Below are 22,983 nucleotides of genomic sequence, written 5' to 3'. Positions count from 1 at the left end.
CTCCCGTTTTTACACGACTCCGTCGACTATCTGGAGAACGCCTCGCCATCGCCCGCCGTGAGTTTGAGCACATGCTTGAACTCGGCATTGTGCGGCCTTCCTCCAGCAACTGGGCGTCGCCACTCCACATGGTGCGGAAGAAAGATCCTGGCGACTGGAGACCATGTGGGGATTACCACGCTCTCAATGCCCACACCTTACCAGACCGCTATCCACTTCCTCACATACAGGATTTCACATCAAACTTGGCTGGGTGCACAATCTTCTCTAAGATTGACTTAATGAAGGCTTACCATCAGATTCCTGTAGAACCCGCCGACATTCCGAAGACGGCCATCACCACCCCATTCGGTCTGTTTGAATATGTGAGGATGCCTTTTGGATTGCGCAACTCTGCATAGACCTTTCAGCGCACTATCAATTTCGTATTTGCCTACCTTGATGACCTCCTTGTAGCAAGCTCATCCGGCCCTAAGCATGAAGCCCACCTGCGCACCCTGTTCCACCGCCTGGATGATTACGGCTTCGTAATTAATCCCAATAAGTGCGTCTTCGGCGTCGCTACAATAGAGTTCCTAGGCCACCTTGTCACTCCAAAGGGTATCCAACCACTCGCCAGCAAAGTGAAGGCTATTCAAGACTTTTCACCCCCTACTTCACTGAAGAGACTCCGAGAATTTCTGGGCCTACTAAACTTCCATCGCCGCTTTCTTCCAAAGTGCGCCACATTCCTAAAGCCCTTGACCGACCTACTGGCTAAAAAGAAAGACCCGGCTGCGCCACTGGAGTGGCCCAAGGACGCTGCATCTGCCTTCGACACTGCCAAGAAGCCTCTGGCAGACGCTACCATGCTCATACATCCCGTCCCTGATGCCCCAATTCGTCTCATCACCGATGCATCAAGCATGGCAGTTGGCGCTGTTCTCGAGCAGCACGTATCCGGTTGGCAGCCCCTTGGGTTTTTCTCGCAAAAACTGAAGCCACCAGAGACAAAATACAGTACATTTGCCCGAGAACTCCTCGCGGTATACCTCGCCATCAAACATTTTCGTCATTTATTGGAGGGCCGGGACTTTTACGTTGTTCCAGACCACAAGCCCCTGACGTTTGCCTTCCATCGCAATCACAGCAATTATACTGCACGGGAGATCCGTCAACTATGCTTTATTTCCGAATTCACTGTGGATCTCAGAAACGTAAATGGGCCGGAAAATGCTGCTGCTGATGCACTATCCCTCATCGATGCCTTGTCGACCCAGCCACCACTAGACATGGAAGAGCTAGCAGCTGCCCAAAGAAACGATCCTGAGCTGCATCGTCTTCGCTCTTTATCCACGTCTCTATCGTTCACGGAGTGCCCGCTTCCATTTTCTACCTCATTAATAACGTGCGAAACGTCTACTGGTGTCCCTCGGCCCTTCGTGCCTTCAGCTTTTCGTCGTGCAATTTTTGATCAATTGCACAACATGAGCCATCCTGGTATTCGTGCGACCCAGAAACTAGTCACATCTCGTTTCCTTTGGCCAAGCATCAATGCTGATGTCCGACGCTGGGCGCGAACCTGCCTTGAGTGCCAGCGCGTTAAAGTTCACCGTCACACTGTCACGGCAACATCCCCGTTTCGGCCTCCAGACGCAAGGTTTTCTCACGTCCATCTCGACATCGTCGGTCCTCTTCCGTCATCGCAAGGATCCTGTTACCTGCTGACGTGTGGATCGCTTCACCAGATGGCCGGAAGCGTTTCCCATTTCCGACATTACAGCACCAACAGTTGCCAAGGCTTTCACAAACGGCTGGGTGTCGCGCTTTGGATGCCCCTCTGTCGTCACCACTGATCGCGGTCGTCAGTTTCAATCGGCCCTTTTCACCGCACTTGCCAATATCCTGGGCATTCGACACATCCACACAACTGCCTACCATCCTTCCGCCAATGGCATGGTCGAACGGCTTCATCGACAACTGAAAGCTGCCCTCACTGCTCACCAGCCAAGGGAACGTTGGCTCGACCACCTCCCCTTCGTACTTCTGGGCATCCGATCAGCATTGAAAGTGGATCTCGGCTGCTCATCAGCCGAACTAGTCTATGGCGTTTCCCTGCGTCTTCCAGGAGAATTCTTTGAGCCGTCATCGCCACCTTCCACTCACGATGCCTCCACGTACATTCGAGAGCTGCGCACCACACTTCGGGACCTTGCTCCTGTGATTCCTGCCGACCGACACCCCCAGTCTGTCTTCGTCAGTCAGGATCTGCATGACCGCAGTCACGTCTTCGTTCGGCGTGACCAAATACGGCCACCACTAACACCAGCCTATGATGGCCCATTCCGCATACTCCATCGTACACCTAAGACGTTCGCGCTGGACATCAATGGCCGTGAAGACGTCGTGGCTGCTGATCGACTGAAACCTGCATAGATCGCCGCTCTCGCGGCCGCGGGGTTTCAATCTAAAGTCTGGATGCCAACATCCAAGCATGTCCACTGGGCGACTCCTCTGGTGATTCCTACGGCTCTCGCTCTACGGGGGGGAGCCCTGTAGCGCCTTAATGCGCTGCGCGTCAAGGAGGAAGAAGTTGGCATTTGGGCCGCGCGGCGCGTGCAGCGCGATAAAAAAAAAATCTTTTCGAAAGCCGAAAGCTGTCAGGGCTGGATCTTTCCCGTGTAAGCTCCGACAAATGCATTGCATTGGAGTAATTCTACCGCTGCATTGAGGAGGATGTCAAGCTTTGGCCGCAGGACAAACTTAGTGAAGTACAGCTAAACAAGGCAGCAGAGTTAGCTGAGGAGTATTATATTCGTCGAAAGTTGCATAGCAGGGCAATGCGCATTGAAAAGGATGAAATGAAAGATGGCTTTTCAAAGAAACCTGATCAACAAAACCCACTCTGGATTGTAATTGCAAGAAGGACCCGTCTTTTACGAAGGACACTGTAGGGGAAGGGCAAACGGAAGTGGAGAAATTGAGTGTGGTTCCTAAACAACGCACTGATACCACACGGGCGTTTGAATTATGGAAGCCGCTAATCTGCTACAACTGCAAAAAGGAAGGGCACATCGCGATAAGCTGTAAGCCAAAGTTTGCTTTCGCAACAATCCGAGAATCAGAAAAGAACATGCGGTTGTTAGAGCCGTATCTCCAAGAAATTAGTGTGAATGGTAAAACGTGTCGAGCACTTCGAGACTCAGCGGCAACCGTCGACGTTGCCCATCCTTCGGATGACTATCTCCGGATGACTTTACAAGAAAATGCGTGTGGATCAGGCAAGTCGCCGAGGAGCAGAGGGCTTGCTTACCAATCGCTACGGTTGTCAGTGAAGGCCCGTTCGGTAAGCTTCGCACCAAAGCGACTGTGTCTGCCGTGCTTTCTGATCGTTTTCCTTATCTTTTCTCTAACAACTCAGAGCAGCTTCTCAAAGAGCGGGGTAAATTGTTTTTCTCCAACTTAGCGTACATGGCCTTCACGTGATCGCAAGCGTGGAAGCTTTCGCAGGAGCTTGATCTTGTTCAATGTGGTGAAGCATCAGGTGACCTTGGCGGCGAGTCGACGGAACCTCAGACCGGAAATTCTTCGTGTGAGTCATTTGAGCAGCTATTCGAGCGGCCTGTCGCCGAAGCAACTGGCGCGGTTTCCGTAGCAGGAGGAGACGACATGGCCCCATTCAGTCAGAGCGATAGGGGTGCAACGCTCTCGCCTGTAGCGAAAAGTTGGAGTGAGCTGTCGAGGGTTGATCGAGAAACGCTCATTCAAGAGCTGCGTGAGGATCTCTTGATTAAAGCGCCAATAGAAAGCGTAAACTTGGGAAAAAAGAAAAAGAATGTTTCTTTTCTTGAGAAAGCAGGGCTTCTGTATCGGAGCTACACAAATGTGCAAGGTCGGAAGTATGAGCAGCTTTTGGTGCCACACAAGTATCGTCGCCAACTATTGGAACTGGCGCATGAAAACCAACTTGATGAAACCATACGTTCAACGTAAAGCAGTCGTAAATCTGCTGTTGAATGCTTCAGAAGAAGAGGGAGCAGAAATTTTGAGTTCTAGTGATGTAATCGAAAGGGGATCGGAGGTAATCTTGGAGCAGTTGAACCTAGAGCCTAGGTTAAGTGAAGTCCAGAAGGAGGACCTGAGAAGGAGTGTTTCGGAGTTTGAAGACGTGTTTTCGAACCGTCCCTGAAACACGACGATGATTGAACACAATATCGAGCTAACTTGTGAGGAGCCAATCCGTAGCAAGCCGTATCGTTGTTCCCCTGTGCGAAAACAGATCATGAAAGAGGAGATCGCTAAAACGCTGGAGGTGGGAGTCATAGTACCGGGCGAGAGTGACTATACATTTCCTCTAATATTGCTTCAAGTGCCAGAAAAAGATCCGAGGCCATGCATCGATTATCGGCATCTTAACGCCATAACACGAGACCAAACTTACCCGATAGCAAACCTAGAGGAGAGGGTAGAAACTGTGTCACAGTCCAGCTATATTTCCATGTTAGATCTCGTGCGAGGGTATTGGCAAGTCCCCTTTACGGAGCGTGCTAGTCGCTATGCCGCATTCGTTTCTCCATTTGGAACGTATCGTCCACTTAAGCTGAGCTTTGGATTGAAAAATGCGCCCTTTTGTTTTTCAGGCTTAATGGACCGCGTTCCTAAAGGCCTCTCTGAGTTCGCTCTGCCGTATCTTTACAATGTCCACATCTTCTCAAATAACTGGGAAGAACATGTCGAGCATTTACGTGTCGTGCTGAACAGGTTGAAAGAAGCTGGTCTTACTGTGAAACCTACTAAATGTCACCTAGGGTGCGGCGAGGTGTCTTATCTGGGACAGGTTGTGGGGCGTGGCCGGCGTAGACCTTCAGAAATTAAGGTAGCCGCCGTTGTGAACTATCCACGACCAACCACAAAATCTGAGATAAGGGCATTCTTGGGCCTAGCTGGATACTATCAGCATTACGTGCAAAACTACTCTAGCATGCCAGTCTTCTAACTGACGCACTTTGAAAGTCCGAGCCGGTTAAAGTAGTATGGGACTCGGAAAAGGAGAATGCGTTTTGCCTGCTAAAACAGGCCCTAAGCGAAAATCCCGTTCTCTTGGCACCCGATTTCTCTAAGAGATTTGTGATTCAATGCGACGCGAGCGATCGCGGCCTGGGAGCTATATTGTGCCAGGAAGACGGTGCTGGTAACAAAAGGCCAGTTTTATATTTAAGTCGAAAACTCAGTGGCAGGGAAGAGGCGTACAGTACCTCTGAAAAGGAATGTGCTTGCCTCGTGTGGGCCATTCAAAAGCTAGCTTGTTATGTCTCTCTCTGGTTTGAGGTTTGTGGTCGAAATGGACCATTGTCCTCTAACCTGGTTAAATAACATGTCGCCGGTTACTGAGGTGGAGCATGATACTCCATCAGCACAACTTTGACGTTCACTACAAAAAAGGAAAGCTAAACGCTAATGCAGACCCATTCAGCCGTGCGTTTTGGCTAGTACCTTCTCCACCTTTTGGTTTCTCACTGGCGATTCGGGGTAAAATTTTGTCCTCATCATGGCCTTAGCTGAGCGCTCTCGTCCACAGTGATCTCAAGGGGCCAACTTTATGTTGTATTCTATTTCGTTACATTGTTGTAGGTGTAAAAATTTGAGTTCTCATTTTAAGAGTCTTGTGCCCACATGTGCCTCTTGATGTAGAGGGAACGAAATTCCGATAGACACGTAGCTAGGTATATGTTGTAATATACTTTGTCTGGTGTTCTGTCGGGTGACCGAGGGCACTTGCTTGTGTCGTATGTTGTCTGTTGTCGAACCGTTCTTGACTAGTTGCAGAACCACGACAAGTGCTGAGACCAAAAATCGTCAGAAGAGACGAGCGAAGCTGGCCGGCAAGTTGTGGCGACAAGCCAGTGGAGCTGGGATCCGTCCTCAAGAATGGGATGTGTTCATGCAACGGAGTTTGGAGCTGCATTCTCCCCATGGCCCTGGAGGCGAACCTGGAAGGACTTGGCAAACGAGCGCGCCTGACATCCGAGCCACAGGGAAGCAGCTCGTCTTTCCGGCGCATTGCTTGGCGGCGGGGGTGCTGTTATGCCTGCGAGTTCACACCGAACGTCCATGCCTCTGAAAAAGGCAATCTGTGTCAAGGCCAGCACGCGAACCTGCCTGACGCGAACAACTCAACGGCGTCATCACGTGGCGGCGCCGGTCGGTCGCGCAATGCACAGCGAGCCCCCTCAGCCCACGAGCCCGTCGAAGCCTTCGTGGCCTTCGAGTCTGGCGAGTCTTACGCAATGCGTGGCGACGTCACTCGTCCTTGGCTGCAACCATGCGCAGCCACTCCGGATTTGATGAGAATGACGCGGCCCAGCGGCGAGCCCCATTGGAGGATTCTGACCTCACGGCTAGCGGCGCTTCTGGTTGGACATTTGGTTACTCAAAAGATCCTCCCGGTGCCTTAAAAACAGCCCTGCAGTGTGTCGCCGGCAGTAGACCTTTGTGTCAGAGAAGAGAGCTCGGCTCTTCGAGTCTCTAAACTGTCGGCCCCAGTGCCGAATATGTAACGCCTCTCTTTCTATGCTGTACATAAACCTTGCTTTAACTTACCGTCGTCTCGTCCGCTCGTCTATCAGCTCTGCGCAGAAGCAGTCGCGAGCTGAGAAACCTATGCTACCAAACGGCTGGTGACCGTGTCAGCGGAGATCGGAGCAGTGGCGCCTTCGGGACCGTGTTGGCGTCGCTGTCTTTCGTAACAACCCGTAAACAAAATAAGTCGGGACGTGCGAGCGACGACTGCAATCCGATAAAACTGCGTCGCCGTGCCATCTGACTTGGAGAGTCCACATGGGCATCTTTTCAATTTCGCAGCCATATCTTTTTACTCTCTTGCAAGTACCAGGGATTACATGTAGCGTTTCGTGCTAGGCGTCGCTTTCTTTATTTTGTGACGCGCTCTGTTCAACGACGTCACAGTGGCGGTGAAGTGTTTGCGACTCGCTGCGCCCTGATTAAAGAGATAGCATATCTTGTCTCATTGGCAGACCGGTGCCACATACGTCATTCTCTTCTCTGAACATTCGTTTTAGTTGAAGCGTAACATGTGATAACGAAAGAAAAAACGATTGCTGTAATAAGCGAGGTCATGGGTTCGCCTTCAAAGAACAGAAAAGGAAAGCAAACTCAGGGTGAGCGAAAAATAGCAACGGCGAAACTTATCACCTCTGCTCCCTTCACCCCCTTTGTGACAAAAATTTAATAGTGCATGAAGTGGCCATTCACGGAAATTATTTCTGACATCCTTCTTGGCATAGATTTGTATAATGAGGCGGCATAATCGCCGTTCGACCGATGAGCCTCCTATTCTTGAATCGCGTTCCACAGCGCGTCCGACGTTGCCCTGGACAAGTTGCACCTGGACAGACCCCACTTCATTCGAGTCCACACATTCTCGATCAGGTTTGCGCCTGCACCACAAGGAGGCCATGGTAAGATGCGTACGCCAAGGTCTTCAACCGTGGCAGTCACTTGACGAGCCATGTGTAGGGGGCTTTTGTCCTGCTGGATGATGAAGCAGCCATCGGGGAAAGGTCCACCCAGAGCATATGGGAGCATAGTGTCTTGTAGCAGGGAACTGTAGTAGGGCACTGTAAATTTGCCATCAATGTGGATAAGTGGCCCTAGTTCATCTTTTCTTATAGAACCGCATATGGACACTGAACACTGGTCATTTGAGAGGACACTCTGAGTATAATCAGTATAATCAGTACCTGCAATTTTAAAAGAACCAGAATGGACAGGTAAAAGGTGTAGAAAATTTAGGTTGGAATTCGTTATATGCGTTTTGCTTAAAACTGTAGTGTGCTTTAAACCATTGCGCGATGAACGTGTACAAGGCGCTGTGTGAAAAACTTAAAACACATGTATTTAATGTGTGGCTAACGAAGAATTACAGTTGACTCCTTTTAAACGAAACCTGAAGGAACCAGGAGAATGCGTTTCCTTTAAAAGGAGTTTCGTTTACTGAAAGATAAACAGGGGTATAATATTCATCCATAAAACCAAACGTATTAGTGGCAGTCGTTTTATTAAGCATCAATTTTATTTAAGAGAGTTTCGTTTAACAGGAGTCTACTGTATTTGTGGCCGTTCTGTTGTTTTTACAGTGCATTCGTTTCCATATTGACATTGTCGGATATTTTTTTTGTTGAAATAAGTTTGTAAAAAGCTCAAGAATATTACATGTACAAAAATATTTCGGCATATGCAAAGCAGCAAAACATTAACACCGTGAAAAGGGAATGCATTGGTTACTTGAATTCAAAGGCCGCCACACCCTCCTCTGCTGATCCTACCGAGTGCAGAAAGTTGACTTGTCAGAAGAAACTACATTTTTCCATTTTTCTTCGCCCAATGCTGATGGTTCAGAGCGAAGTCCAGGCGTTGTTGGCACTGTCGCTCAGAAAGAAAAGGCTTTTGCACCGCGGCAAAATGAATAATTCTGGCCTGCTTCAGTCGTCGGCTCACTGTCCTTGTAGAAATATTCAGTGACAGCTCATCCTGGATTTCTTTGGCAGAAAAGAAAGGAAGCACGACAGCTGCGGCCACAATCAAAATGTCGGCCTCATGCGTCGTGACTTTTGGCCGCCCAGACCGCTTGGCATCCGCAAGTGTTCCATCTTCTCTAAAAGCGCGTATAATCCTTGTGATTGCTGTCTACGACCTTCCAGTTCTTCGGGCAATTTCTCTCTGCGGGACACCCTCCACAAAATGTCTGGCGATGTATCGCCAATTCTCAATTGGAGCAGGCGGCGCCATTTCAGTGGATGACAGGCCTTTATTTAACAAGTATCAAAATCCCGAACGCATGACGTACGATTGAAGATAAGGGAATGGCATGACAGCAGTATTCTAGTCGAACCACTGAAAATTATCTCAGTGACTGTGTAAATAAATCTATGGCTGGCTTTTGATAACTACAGCTTTTAATTGGCGTTTCAGTGGAGATAGGTGTGCCATGCAATTTTTTTTATTGAGAAACGTGTGTTCGTGAACATGAAATTCGCCAGCTTAAACACTTGGTGTCGTATTGAGTTGTCATTAAACACAGTGAAACTGTTGCATCACGTGCGTGCTCATGCTCAGACACTGATTGGCAAGTTTTGCTTGATCTTTGATCTTTCAGTTCTTATAATTTTTGGGCTGTGACCATGCACATTTTTGTACTGCTTGTTAGCTGACTAAAGCTACATGGATTTTTTCTGCAGATCCAGAGCCGAACAAAGTGTACAAAAATCTTCCCACATTGTCACGACTTGTCAAGGATTCTGTGGCACTTCCACTTCTTGGATGGGCCCAGAGTGGTTTGTATTAATGTTACTCTCTTCCAGTAATTATTACTAAGATAATGCTAATAAATGATTTAAAATAGGTTATGCTAATATGAAAAAAAAAACTGGCAAAACTTAATACTATAAGAATGGTAAAACTTAAAAGGGAAACTTATCTTCACAGAAGCAGTTGATTGTTTATTGTGCATTGATTTATGAAAGCTTGTACAGTGTCTATTATTGTTTGGCAGCTATAGCAACGTTTCACGTAAATACACCCACGTTGATGCTTCGAAGAACATTTCCATCTCAACAACTAATGTCCGTAATGCTGATTTAATCCATGTGGTAGCTGAAGTTTACATATCTTCTTTACAAGATGGCATCAAGTTTACATAGTTTACAGCAAGTTTACATATATCTTTACAAAGATGGCATCAACAAGCACATGGTAAACACTTTCAATCGATATGCACTCCCTCAAAATGTCATCAATTGAGGAGAGAAACGGTAATGTGTTCTCTTCCCAGTAATAGAGAAACATCTCCTGTGCTCATGCATACACTACCATGCTATGCTTCAGGAACATGGGAGGCAGAGGTTAGTAGCTTGAGCCACGAATTTATCAAGGCATTCTCCTGGTGTCTCACTCCATCAAGTCGTGACATTTGCCCGTGGATGTCTGCCATTTTGCAGCACTTATTACCGCAGTTCTGTTAGTCGGTGCTATTTCACTCAAAACGGTAGGCGGTGGAGAAACTTCTTTGGTTTATGTGAAAGCTACAATACCCTTATGGGTGAGTTGTCACATGATGACACAACGTGAAAGGCTAAGCATAACCATAACTCTAAGGCCCATCTTTGATGCCATCACGGCCAGTGGCCCTTCTCTGATGTCCAAAGTGCGTCGTCTCCCAATCGCTCCCCATCATCATTCATTAGTGCCGTGATGCAGTACTTCACCTCACCACCTTGCAACTAAGAGCTCCATGCAAGAGAGAATGTGTTAGCGATAGAGCGTGCGTTCGTAGAGCCTCGGACATGTCCTTCGGTGGCGCACCAATTAGAGCGCCAAGCTTTGCATGGCAGCTCAGTACTCTACCACTGAGCTACGCTGGTGGTAGAGTACTGACATGTCCTTCAGTGGCGCACCAATTAGAGCGTCAAGCTTTGTGGGGCAGCTCAGTACTCTACCACTCAGCTACTCTGGTGGTAGAGTACCGACATGTCCTTCGGTGGTGCACCAATTACAGTGGCAAGCTTTGCGGGGCATCTCAGTACTCTATCACTGAGCTATGGTAGAGTACTGACATGTCCTTTTGTGGCGCACCATTTAAAGCACCAAGCTTTGCAGGGCAGCTCAGTACTCTACACTGAACTACACTGGTGGTAGAGCAGTGACATATCCTTCAGTGCCGCACCAATTAGAGGGCCAAGCTTTGCGGGGCAGCTCAGTACTCTACCACTGAGTTATGCTGGTGGTAGAGTCTGCAACGGAGTTTAAAACTACGCCTGAAACTCCATTGCAGACTGACCTTATGCAGGGATCAAGTTGGTTAAGGAATCGTGTTAACTTGCGTAATAAAGCATTTTAGAACAGTAAAGTAACAACCAGGTGTCACACAATGTGAATTGCATAATAAGTGGGACGTTGAATACTCCAACCCATTACAAAAGCCTTGGGCATACTTTATCATCAGCCACAGCATCGATGTGTGCATAATTCCTTAAATGTGTATAGCGGGTACCATGTGTGTTTCTTAAGAATGACGAATAATGGCATAGTGGACACTTCCCCACGATTTATGGCACGTGGGTACCATGCACGTGTGTTTTTAGTAGTTTCTCTGATTGTGTAAAAAACGCACTTTTTCAGCTTTCTGTGTGACTGTGCTGGGCATTCCGTGCAGGCTTGTTTGTTTTTCTTCTAGTTTTTTTATGTCATTTTCTAGTGTACATTTCACCAATCTTATATCCATGAAGGAAATACATTAGTGAAGTCTGGGTTGACCCCAGTATTGATCAGTGAACTGGGAGCGCGGAGGAACACACACAAGAAGCAAAGAGTGAGCGGTCATGCTGTGTGCATTCTCTTTGCTTCCTGCGTGTGTTCCTCCCGCACTCCCAATTAGCTGATCAATCATGAATTACCGACTAGCCCACCTTTCTATCCCGACTTCAGTATAACACACTTTCGTGTTAAAAATAAAAGATATAAATTGAATGGGCTTTTCTACTGGATACATATTTGAGAACACACTAATTGAAGTTGTTGAATGTTTCATATAAATACTGTAACATACAATAGCAGTTTTAACATGCTACAGGGCAAGAATCATGCAAATGGAGATTTGTGTGAAAGACTGTTGTGCATGAGAACCACAGTGAAGGCGCACATGTAATGCTTGAAAGAAACACATGGAAGCGGTGACTTATGTAGAATGAATTTCAGCTATTGAATAAGCATGTCTTACTTTCAGCAGCCTTTGAAGTTTTGTTGATTTGTACAAAGCAGTGTATTGTTTGACAAATCTTGCCATGTTTGTATTGCTTCAAAACTCTGCACAACTTCTTTTACCAGCACTGCACTCTGTAGTAGATTTAGTGCTGCTTGGTCAAGATATACAAGCGATGGGTTGTGCCAACACACATCGCTTGTATATCACACAGGAGCACAAATGCTGCTCTTGGTTTTACCAGTGATGGTGCTGGTAATTGGGACACTATTGCAGAATACCTTTTTTATTGCCACTTTGAAAATACTGCATTTACTCTAGTATAATGCCTCTTTTTTTAATATGTTTGCTTCATAAGGTTGACCCTTGCATTACAATCGAATCCTGAAATACCCTCGAAATGCGTATTTTTTCTCCTTAAGCACACTGAAAAGTCGTAACTCACGTAAACTCGTGGTTGCGTTAGAATCGAGTAAATATTGTTATATATAATATACTAGCTAGGCAAAGCAGTTGTTTTAAACATGTGTCGAAATGTACATTAACTTTATCAGTGTGCTATGTTCAGCAGGCTGGCGCATAGCTGTTTGAGCTTTTTACAGCTTTCACATTCACGCTAAATTCTGCCTTCTGCTTTTACAACTCTTGCATTCACTCACCTGTTGTATACTGTTGCATCTATCCCATGCTTAAAGAGCAACATATAACCTTAGGAACCAATAAATGAAAAAAAAAAAAAAAACTGTGGTGTTCTCTGCGAATGTCTAAACGTGCATCTCTTGAGCGGAGAGTAGACATTTTGGCTTTGGGCATGATGGCAGTAGTGTCGCACCTAGCTCTTAGCGTGTGCTATCAATCATAGTGCAAGATGTAGCCTTACTGTCTTTTGACTTGTGTACGTTTAGTGCATTGGAAGCGTAGCCATTCCAAGCACACCCTAGTTCTTTATTACTATTACCAAGCATTGGGGGATGCAAACTCCATTGCTGACCCTTTGCACTCTTTTGTGCTCTATTCACATTCTTTAGTGCAGCTGGTTCATTACATGCCAAACGTCCCAGCGATTCTGGTGACTGTCTCAAGTGTATTCGAAAAAATCGTGTTATTTACTGCATTGAAAACAGTGAACTACTAAATATTCAGAAGATAAAAAAAATTTTGGTCACGTAGCCAACTTCTGAACTTCCCAGAATGTCGTCTAGGTGTTGTTTGCAAAAAAATCTATTTTATAAATACTGCTACTTCGTTCTAAACCAAATTTAGTCTACATGTTAAGTAAAGGTGCTTGTGTAAGGTGTATGAAGCTCAGTAATATTAGTGCAATTTTTATGCTGCATACACTTCCAAGAATTTAGCCTAAATGTGTTATGTTTGCCTTTATTTTATTGCAATACTGCCCTTTGTATGAATATCTGAGTAGTGGATACTTACTCAACAAAAGCTATATTTGCAGCGAAACCATTTTTAGACCTCTCACTATTTCAGACCTTAAGAGAAAAATCGCAATTTTCACAAACAGTCATTTTTGTCTATATTGAAGTGCAACTCGTACCGTGTGGTAGTTTAATTAAAGTTTACTTAAAGATTACTTTTATACCTAAATCAAAAGCAGATTGCCAGTTTATTTTCTCTGGCAAGTTTTATCATTAGAATTATTGTGTTAAAGAAGAAAATAATTTGGGGAACTTCAAGGTGGGAGCTGTTGTATGACCAAATGGGAAACATCAAAAATTATCTTTTTCTTAAAACAAAAAAAAAAATTATAACACTAAAACTTGCCATGCTAAAAGAATTGTTTATATGCTTTAGATTTAGGTATAAGGTGATTTTTAATTAAACCACCACATGGTGTAAATTGTGTCTCAATGTGTACAAAAATGAAGATTTTGTGAAAATTATGATTTTTTTTCTCATAAGGTTTAAGAACTTCAGATTTCCAAAAATATTTTTGCCACAAATATACCTTCTCTGGAGTAAGTATTCACTGCTCTGATATTCATACAGAGTGCAGTATTGCAGTAGAAAAAAGGCAAACATAACACATTTAGGGTGAATTCTTGGAGGTGTATTTGGCAGAAAAATTGCACTGATATTACTGAGCTTCAAACACCTTACACAAGCACCTTTACTTGAAATGTAGACCAAGTTTAGTATAGAAACTGTACTTCTAAATTAATTTAAAAAAAAAACTCCCAATGACATTCTGGGAAGTTCAGAAGGCAGCCACATAACCAAAAATTTTTTTCTCTCCAAAATATTTAAACAATTCTCTGTTTTCAATGTAGTAAACCGGCACGATTTTTTTCGAATACATTTGAGATGATTGCCAAAAGGGATGGGACGTTTGGCATGGCATGACCCAGCTGGCTACCTAACCTAAAGCCCTCTGTAACTATTGAAAAGCACATAACTGCCTTGGGTCAGGCTGCAAGAGATGTAGGTAAATGTGTACAGTGCCGTCTTGAATGCGAGGACTGTGCATAATTGTTAAAAATATTTCCATAAATGAATGTGTCTTTGCATTAAGTAACCTCCATTACTACATAGAAGTGGGCTAGGAAGCTCAAACTCCTCTTTTTTTGTTGCAATAAACACTCTGTTGCTGTTTCAGAAAGTTTACATTTGACAAGTCTTGCGCCCTTTGTATTAGTGGAACTTGAAATAAACGAGACATTTTTTTCACGTTGAGTGCTTTAGAAGTGTAGTATATTGTGTTTAAATAAAGCTATACCTTAATATTATGTACTCCAGTATAAGAAACTTTTTGCTATAAGGAAGTATTTTTTTTTTATTAGGCCATATATATTTGGGTTGCCAGCTGCCCAGTTGGCCCTGCTGGTTTTCTAGACAGTGGGCCCATTTCAGTCTACACGTAGGACCGGTCATTGCAGACCATTTCATATCGCGATTATCGATTTTATTACATTTTCCTTTTTATAAGTGTAAATTCAGCAACTTTGAAGATACTAAGTATTTTTTGACAGTCACTAAAACTCTCAAGCCATTTTGAACCGATTGCTATTTTGGGCCCGTTGAAGTGCAAAGTAACGGATTATTCTAGTTATAGTAATCATTTAACTTGAGTGGAAAAGAAACATTGGTGGGGACGTGCATGCATTATGAGCGTAAGTTATCTGCCTTCGAATCAGTGAAAATGATGTCAATGTCTGTTTCAAAGGACTAGAGATCTCAACATGAGAACGAGAGGGGCTCCTGGCTGTGGCCAACATGAGTTGATGATTGCTAAGGTTTTCCTAAATGAACAGTGTATAGGCTGGTGCACACCGGCGACTAACAGCGGTTGGGCGACCGCATGCGACTGGTCGCAAACAGTCGCAAACTGTTGCAAAGGGTCACAAAGCGACTGCTTTGGCTAGTCGCTTCTTGCTCTATTTTCAGTCGCGCGACTGCAGTCACAAAACTTCTGAAACCAATCAGTGATGCCCAGAAGTGACACCAGCATTTTTTTATATGCAGGCTAATTTTTTTTTTTGTTTTTTTCATTTCGCTGGCCTCCTGTAGCCAGTTACAAACGAGCGCCTTCTTCTGGGTCTGTGGCAGCATGGCTACCACGGAGTATTGGCTTGAAGATGGCAAGGAGCAGCAGCTCGAGCGAAGTGTCGGATTTATGTAGCGGCATTCGCAAGAAGCTAAACACCGTCAAAATAAAAAGAAAATGCATTGTGCATCATCTTCCTCCGTATTCAGAATCGTTCTTTGTCTTGAACTTGACTTGGCACCGCCTTTGATGCAGCGCGTTTGGAACGCGTTCGTGCTTCATGCCTTGGCACCGACTAAAGACACCGCGTTCAAGTTGCGTTTGGGCTGCATTGAAGGCTGTGGTAAGTCAAGTTAAATTCAAGGAGCGTTTCTGAATACGTACCACTCTCAGAAATACTCCTCGTCTCAGCGCAGCTCGGGGGGTAGGCGGCTTGCATGGCCGGCCAACTCTCGCGAGCGAAGGAACGTTCACATTCACCACCGGCTTTTTTTCTTTGGAGGCTTCTGTGCTGTCAGCGCTGACACCACAGCACAGCACACCAGCTCCATGACAATCTTTTGTTCTTTGCTTGAGTCGAACTCCTTGATGCTGCTGGGAATGCTGTGTGAGAGTGGACAAAAACAAAAAACACCGCGTGCTTGGTTTGCTCCGCTCACTCAGCTGGCAGCGATCAGCTGATCGGCGCCAGCGTCCAGAGTTCTCCCTGATAACGAGATTCGGCGTGACTCTCCGGTTTTGCGACTTCCGGTTGCTCGCACACAGCCTCTGACTGTGTGAACATCAGTCGCTTCTTGGTCACAAGTCGCAAATATAACGTTGTGGTTTTTGTTTCGCAAAACCTGCAGGTTCGACTTGAGAGGTCTGAGGAGCCACCTCAAGACACTTTCTGAAGACGAGTCCGTTTTACATTTAATAACAATAACTCGAAAGGACTTGACCCCCAAATATAACAATTCCTATCTCTCGGATACAGTTACATAGAAATACAGCAGGGGTATATTAGTCCCTAAACACAAGTCCTAAACACTCAGTTTCGACACAGAGTGTGTCGCGGAACATCAAAGGAGTGGCGTCTCACCCACGTCGTTGCATAGGAGCCTGAGCGCGAAGCACGGGGTTGATGCTGTTGTCGTTGCAGTTGGCATCAGCGTTGGGAAGCTACACAAACCATAGCAGAAGCAGCCTTCCTAGGCTGCCGATGGACGCTGCACCAGCTGATGTTGTAAAGCTGACGCTGTGTTTTACGCACTGGCCTCGAGGTAGAGTCCCGGCCGGACAGCCTCGCCTGAGCTCGAACCCGAAGATGGACAGCTCAGACCTGTCCACGGGCATGGGAACGTCAGCGCAGCGTGGTAGTCCTGAAGCCCCTCAGGTCACCGGACAATGGAGGTAGCTGTCTTGGCTCGGGCGGGTCCAAAACCCGACCGCCCTGATGCGGGGCTCATCTTCCTCTGGCCACTGCTGCGACTCTTCTTTTTTCCTGTCTTGCGCGTGCTTCGAACAATGCTGCGTCTGCGTCGAATTGGCACTTCAGTCATCTTTTGTTATTCATTAACATCCGTGCCAGCTCTTCCTTGCAGACTTCGAACTTGGTTCATAGTGCGCACTTCGAATTCCGCTCGCCCCATTTCAAGTTCTGCGCACTCCACCCGCTTTAAATTCCAAGCACTCCATCACAGAGACCACCCTTTCATTGAAGGTTTTTTTTTTTTCTCGAAAAAAAAACAACTGCTGTTTAGTGTGCGTTTGGCACCGCACCACAGATTCTCTATATATATGTCCCCCACACAGTTCACTAAATTGTCCAAAGCTCCACATTCGGAAATACTAAATACACTCAATTGGACTTTAAAGTTTTGAAACCCAATATGGACCTGTTGCACACACCACTATTTCCTACATATATACACTGTCATGGAAAACTACATTATGTCATCCTGAAAATTGCATGCGAGTTCATAATCTCAACTATATACAAGAGATACCCTTTGTGTTCCACAATCAAGATCCAAAAAAGCCACTGGTAATTTTGGTTTGATGCTCAAGTTATAGCGTCCCATACAAGACGCGGAACAGCCCTGATCACCTGGCTGGAGGAAAGAATGGGATGGCTTTGAAAGAATTTTCGACAGTAGGCTCGCCTGTACCTACAGCTGTGGACCATCAGACGCTCAACCATCCAATTGCTAGCGTCAATGCAGTAATGCCTACTTTCCTGTTGTAGTCGCCTTCAAGCGCACCAGTACGACAGCGTCTGAAAGACTGCATGAATGCCTTGCTTGGACTCGTAAGCCACTAATGGTCCAGGTGTCATAGAAGAAGTGACCTGTTCAACGTAAAACAGCAAAAAGCACAAGTATCCTTTCTCACTGCTCCAATAACACTGAACTGGGGAAGTAAGACTCTTCGGACTCTCTTTCTATCAGTGTGGCTGTATGTCCTCTTTGCTTTTCAGCACTATTAACCACTTCAGCTGTGTCATCTCGGCTACTTTCATCATCATAGAATGAGTACGGGACCTGAGACTCGACTCTTTATTCTTCGACTAGTGCTTGTGCACTCTGTTCCAGTTCTCTCGGACAACTTGGTTCTGCGTGACCCCGAGACATTATTATCACTGCATCTTGAGGAGGCTCATTTATAGGGTACACTACCATACCCATGTCATCCACTACCGCAGCCTGTGCTACACAGCATACGGCCACCAACAGGTTCCGTGTTGCAGTCGGTATAACAGAAGACTCGGTGTCTTCACTAGCCCGTACATCAGACCTGTCTCGCAGAGTATGCGCTGCCGAAGTCGATGTACCTTTGATTGCACTTTTACAGATAGCCACATCACTTGCAAATAAAATTGAATGTTCTTTTGTGGCCATGTTGGGACAACCCCTGTCTTCATCTGACCTGAGATAGTCGTAGAGGTCGCTCCTACTAATTGCAAGTGCCTGGCTGCCCATCTCTCTTTCATGCTTTAGCTGAGCGTCTATCTTGACTGAAATGCTATGAAGAGGTTCCAGGTCATTCACCCCAAGAGAGAATAACTCGCGCCGACCAAACATTTCTTCTCTGCAGCTGAACACAAACATACCAATTCTTTTCGTTCCTAACTGCACCTTTGATACCTCTGCGAGCTTGAGCTTTTGCAGAAGGGCTTTCTGCTTCAGTTTCTCACTTTCCAACTGTTCTATCAGCATTTTCTTTTGTCGTTCTCATTCAGCAGCCCTCTCCTCACGTGCGTGTGCTTCACATTCCTCAATCCAGGCCTTCAACTCTGCACATCCTAAACCTATGCGTAACGCCAAGACCGTTGATTCTGCCGTACTCATTTTTCAAGCTATTTTGGACTCTCGAACCAGGTTCGCAAACGGTCTCGTCCTGTCGCGGACGCCAATGTAACGTTGTGGTTTTTTTTTTTGTTTCGCACAACATGCAGGTTCGATTTGGGAGGTCCGAGGAGCCACCTCGGGACACTTCCCGAAGGACGAGTCGGTTTGACACAAACATTCAATAACTATAGCTTGAGAACATTTAACCCAAATGTAACTGGTCCTACTTCTTATATACAGTTACAAAGGAAACTTCATGCTATAAGTTAGTCGCTCATCATCAAGTCCTACCAATCAGTTCCTGCAGAGAGTTGGTCACGGAGAGTTGTGAAGGAGCGGGGTCTTACCCACGTCGTTTAGCGGAAGCCTTGCGCGAAGCATGGGGGTTGACGTTGCCGTAGTTGGCGTCGGTGTTGGGCAGCTACATGAACCGTAAGAGAAGCGGCCTTCCTAAGCTGCCGGTGGACGCTGCACAAGCTCATGCTGTATTTTACGCACTAGTAGAGTCTCTGCCGGACAGTCTCGCCTGAGCCCGAGCCCGAAGATCGACAGCTCAGATCTGTCCACGGGCACGGGAACGTCAGCGCAGCCTGGTTGGTAGTCCTGGAGCCCCTCAGGTCACCGGACGATGGAGGTAGCAGCCTTGGCTTGGGTCCGTAACCCGACCGCCCTGATGCGTGGCTCTTCTTCCTCTGGCCATCGTTTCGACTCTTTTTTCCTGTCTCGCGCGTGCTTTGAACAATGCTGCGTCTGTGTCGAATTGGCGCTTCAGTCATCTTTTGTTATTCATTAACATCTGTGCCAGCTCTTCTTCCTTGTGGACTTCGAACTTGGTTCATGACGTGCACTTCGAATTCCGCTTGCCTTGTTTCAAGTTCCGCGCACTCCACCCGCTTTAAATTCTGTGCACTCCATCACACCAAATGGTCGCGCGACCTCTGCTAGTCGCCAGTGTGCACCAGCCTTATATTTCCTTGAGGTGTGAGTTATTATGCACAGTCTACAAATGTGTCGAATTCACATACTGCAATTCTGCAGCACTAAGTAAAAAGTCCAAGAAAGAAAATGAAGCCGTGTGTTGTTTTCTGTTCCAGCAATTAGTTCTAGTTAGCATGCAATCAAGTGCTTCATTATCCTGCCAACAGTCATATTCTATTTTGACATCAAAAGAATGTAATTATAGGCTCCAAATGTACTCATTTTCAGTTGCACTCATTTTGAGAGAAAAAAAGGAAATACTGTTCACGTTGGTTATGGAATGCAGCACGTCAAACGACCCATTGAACATTGCATTGCCTTCATGAGAGTAATTTGCTACAACAATACGCAATACATCGATGTTAAATCAAGATATGTTTACTGTGCAGAAGGTTCAATTCATCCAATGAGCGATGTATCGTGCTCTCTTTTGGTAACTATTAGCATAAAGTAGTTGCATACACAAATAAATCCACCGCTGCTGTAGGGGATATGTAGACGGCACATATTTTTATATAACAGAACGGTTGGCTAACTGCTTTTTTTTATAATCCTGACTAGGCAAACAATGTGCATGTCATTGTGTGTGAAATATTAAACATTTTGCTTGTTTTTTTTAGCAATAATTGAACAACCTGTATAAGTATCCCTACCCCACCCTTTCTTGAAAGCCGGCTTTTCTTTTTGAGTGGTAAGGTGGCAACCCTGTCAAAAAACATTTATTTTTAACTTAGATATAACAAAGGACATTTGTTTATGATATTTATGTAATTGTTTTTCACCCCTGCTGCGTAAAAAGATCGAGGCAATAAACAACTTATGCATATGCTAGGGTACACGGAATTGACCTACACAAAGTTACTGTGAGCGTATCTTCCCAATTGTATGCAATAAGACAGAACAGCCATTGCAGTGGATCATCGTCTTGACATTCAGGGCGATATGCTGGCAGATAAAACCTCTACGTTGATAATGGCACAAGCTTCCTAGCCATTTACAGCCATACCTGCCAGAGATTTGAAGTACTGCATTTGTAACAAAACTAAGTCACTATCGGCAAAACTTCTGGGATGAAGAAAATTTTTTCTAAACTTAACCATGTGTGTGGCACGGTGTTTTCTTAGTTGCTTTTGTGCCTCCAACCCCAATATTACTAACACTTTTTGAAATTCTCTTAGGACCTTCATCACCAGTAACTACATTGCCGTGAACTGATGTCCTGTTCAGTTGACTCGAAATAGGGCCCATGTTCAGTATGCGCAATTATTGTAGACTAGAATAGTCAACTATGTGAGAGGACAGGCTGACTGCCCTTCATGTTCTTGTGAAGTTTTGGCGAAACAGAAGCTGGGAGAAAAAATAATTTTTTATAGCGTATTGGCAGCACAACCCATTACATCCGGCAGTGTTTTTTGGCAGAGAACCACTCTTCAAAAGAGACCGGTCTTCAATTTCTTCAGTAATATTTGTACACTGCAGAAAATTGATCAAAGACATTTGTAGCATGGCTTCCCTTGTGAAGCCACTGCATGTGCTGAATGTTATGCAGAGTACATGCCCCGACACCTTTGTTTGAAGAGGCCTTAGTGAGGCTCTTGTGCTGCACCACTAAGAAGTTTTAGTTTACTATTAGCACCACATCATTACCAGTCTATATGTGCACAGATATGTCATTGTCATAATTTTATTGTAGTATGCATACTTTCTGCCCTTTGCTGCCACATAAATGTTGGTCACTATACAGCCATTTTATATTAACATTTCTATGTACTGTTTTGATAAAACTTTTATTATAACTGATTTGGTTTATCCTGTTTGCCAAGTTAGGAACATCATTAAAAGAAAATTAGTCAAATATTGGAATTTTAACATTTGCCATTTGCTATAATTTATAATTACTGCCAGTTATCATGAAATATATCTGGAATATCCAACACCCTAGGCAGCATCAAGAACAACCATCTTTTAGAGTTGTGATGAAATAACACTAGGGTGGTGATGGGATCTATCAATAGTAATTTCCGTAGCCACAAAGGATGAAATGGAGCACAATCCACAGTGCTAAATTTTTAATATGCACAATTTACAGCCCCCATTTGTGCTGGCATCTTCTTGCAATGTTGTTCTCAGACTTGTCAGATAGTCACTGTCAAGTTAACAAAGCCTCTTTAGTTCAGCATTGTAAGCTCAGTGACTCGCTAAATGCACTGCACTGCTGTCCCACAGAAAATGCCGTGGCAGTGACTGAATCCCATTGAAATAATAAACGCTATTTATCGGCGATTCCTGAAAGTGCCCATCTGTTTTGAAGCAATACAGCAGCCATCGTCACTGGTGAGCTGGCTCGAACCGCACAAACCACAAATATAAACCATCATGTGCTCAACTTGTATTAGAGCTGCACCCTGTAATGTAATAATAGTAGTAGTAGTAATAATAATAATAATAATAACAATAATAACTGGATATTACATGAGTTAACATAAGAACGGTATAAAACATCCGAAATGTAGTGCTGGCAGTCTAGGTTCTAATTTGTGTCTCTAGATGAAGTTATACACAAATAATGTGGTTTTTACAGTCTGCACTAATTGCTTACATATGAATGGTCATAAATTTAGTTTTTTCATGTTGTGGATACCTGGAAAGTAACTTGTGTGACCTTCATTGTTTGCAGTCACGAATGTTGCTCCCACTTTTGGATTCATGACTTTGAGCTCTGAGATCCAGGTATGTGGCAGCAATTTATAAGCAGTTTAGTGTTTTCTTTCTTTGTTTCTCGTTGCATTGATAGATTTTCTGGGCCTCATTTTGATTGAATGTGCACTGTTTCTCTTTCTCATTAGCTTCTTATTTTGGGTTACCTGAATGTGCGAGACTTGCTGGCTGCTTCTGGAGTAAACACAGATTTATTTGAACTGGCATCTAATCCTGTGCTTTGGCGAAAGCTGTTTTTAAAGAACTTTCCCTCTGGTATGTTCTTTTCTTCCTCTTCGTGAAAAAAAAAAATGTTTTTTTGGCACTGTCGCCTAAGGATTGTGCTTGACTTTATTTGCAGTGGAAGTGTCGCCTACTGACAATGTTTCCAACTGGAGAGAGGTATGTTGGCAAGTAAATAAACTGAATTAGCTGCAAATTGGTGCTTAATAGAAGGTGCTTTGTATGTGGTACTAAAAATGCATTTATTACCCACGTGCTCCAGTTGGAAGGGTTTGATTCATTATACCATATTTACTCGCATAATAGGCGCACTTTTTTTTCAGAAAATCCGGCTCGAAGTTAGAGGTGCGCCAATTATGCGGGGTAAAATTTTCGAAAATTTTTTCAACTCGGTTCTCGCGCTTTAAATCTGCACACTTGTCAAGTAAAAGGCGACTTTATCGTTTACCAATTAATTCAGCATAAAACAAACATACCTAAGT

General features: G+C 44.9%; 1 protein-coding gene across 16 annotated transcripts in view; it reads left to right on the top strand.

Moving 5' to 3' along the window:
* Positions 1-22,983, top strand: part of LOC119161607 (F-box only protein 7) — an 84,007-nt gene that overhangs the window by 31,940 nt on the left and 29,084 nt on the right. For 13 of the 16 annotated variants that reach the window (XR_012887266.1, XR_005108488.2, XM_075878917.1 and 10 more), the window contains 4 exons: positions 9,237-9,332; positions 22,239-22,291; positions 22,408-22,534; positions 22,620-22,660. Coding sequence is in view for 14 of the 16 variants with exons in the window: in XM_075878917.1 (XP_075735032.1) it covers positions 9,237-9,332; positions 22,239-22,291; positions 22,408-22,534; positions 22,620-22,660 (317 nt within the window). In the remaining 2 variants the exon portion in view is untranslated. The remainder of the gene's footprint in view (positions 1-9,236; positions 9,333-22,238; positions 22,292-22,407; positions 22,535-22,619; positions 22,661-22,983) is intronic. The other 3 variants (XM_037414159.2, XM_037414160.2, XM_037414161.2) reach the window with 1 other exon arrangement.

Source organism: Rhipicephalus microplus, chromosome X, assembly GCF_043290135.1.
Source record: "Rhipicephalus microplus isolate Deutch F79 chromosome X, USDA_Rmic, whole genome shotgun sequence".
Lineage (NCBI taxonomy): Eukaryota > Metazoa > Arthropoda > Arachnida > Ixodida > Ixodidae > Rhipicephalus > Rhipicephalus microplus.
Note: the sequence above shows the minus strand (reverse complement) of the source record. Positions and strands in the feature narration are given on the sequence as shown.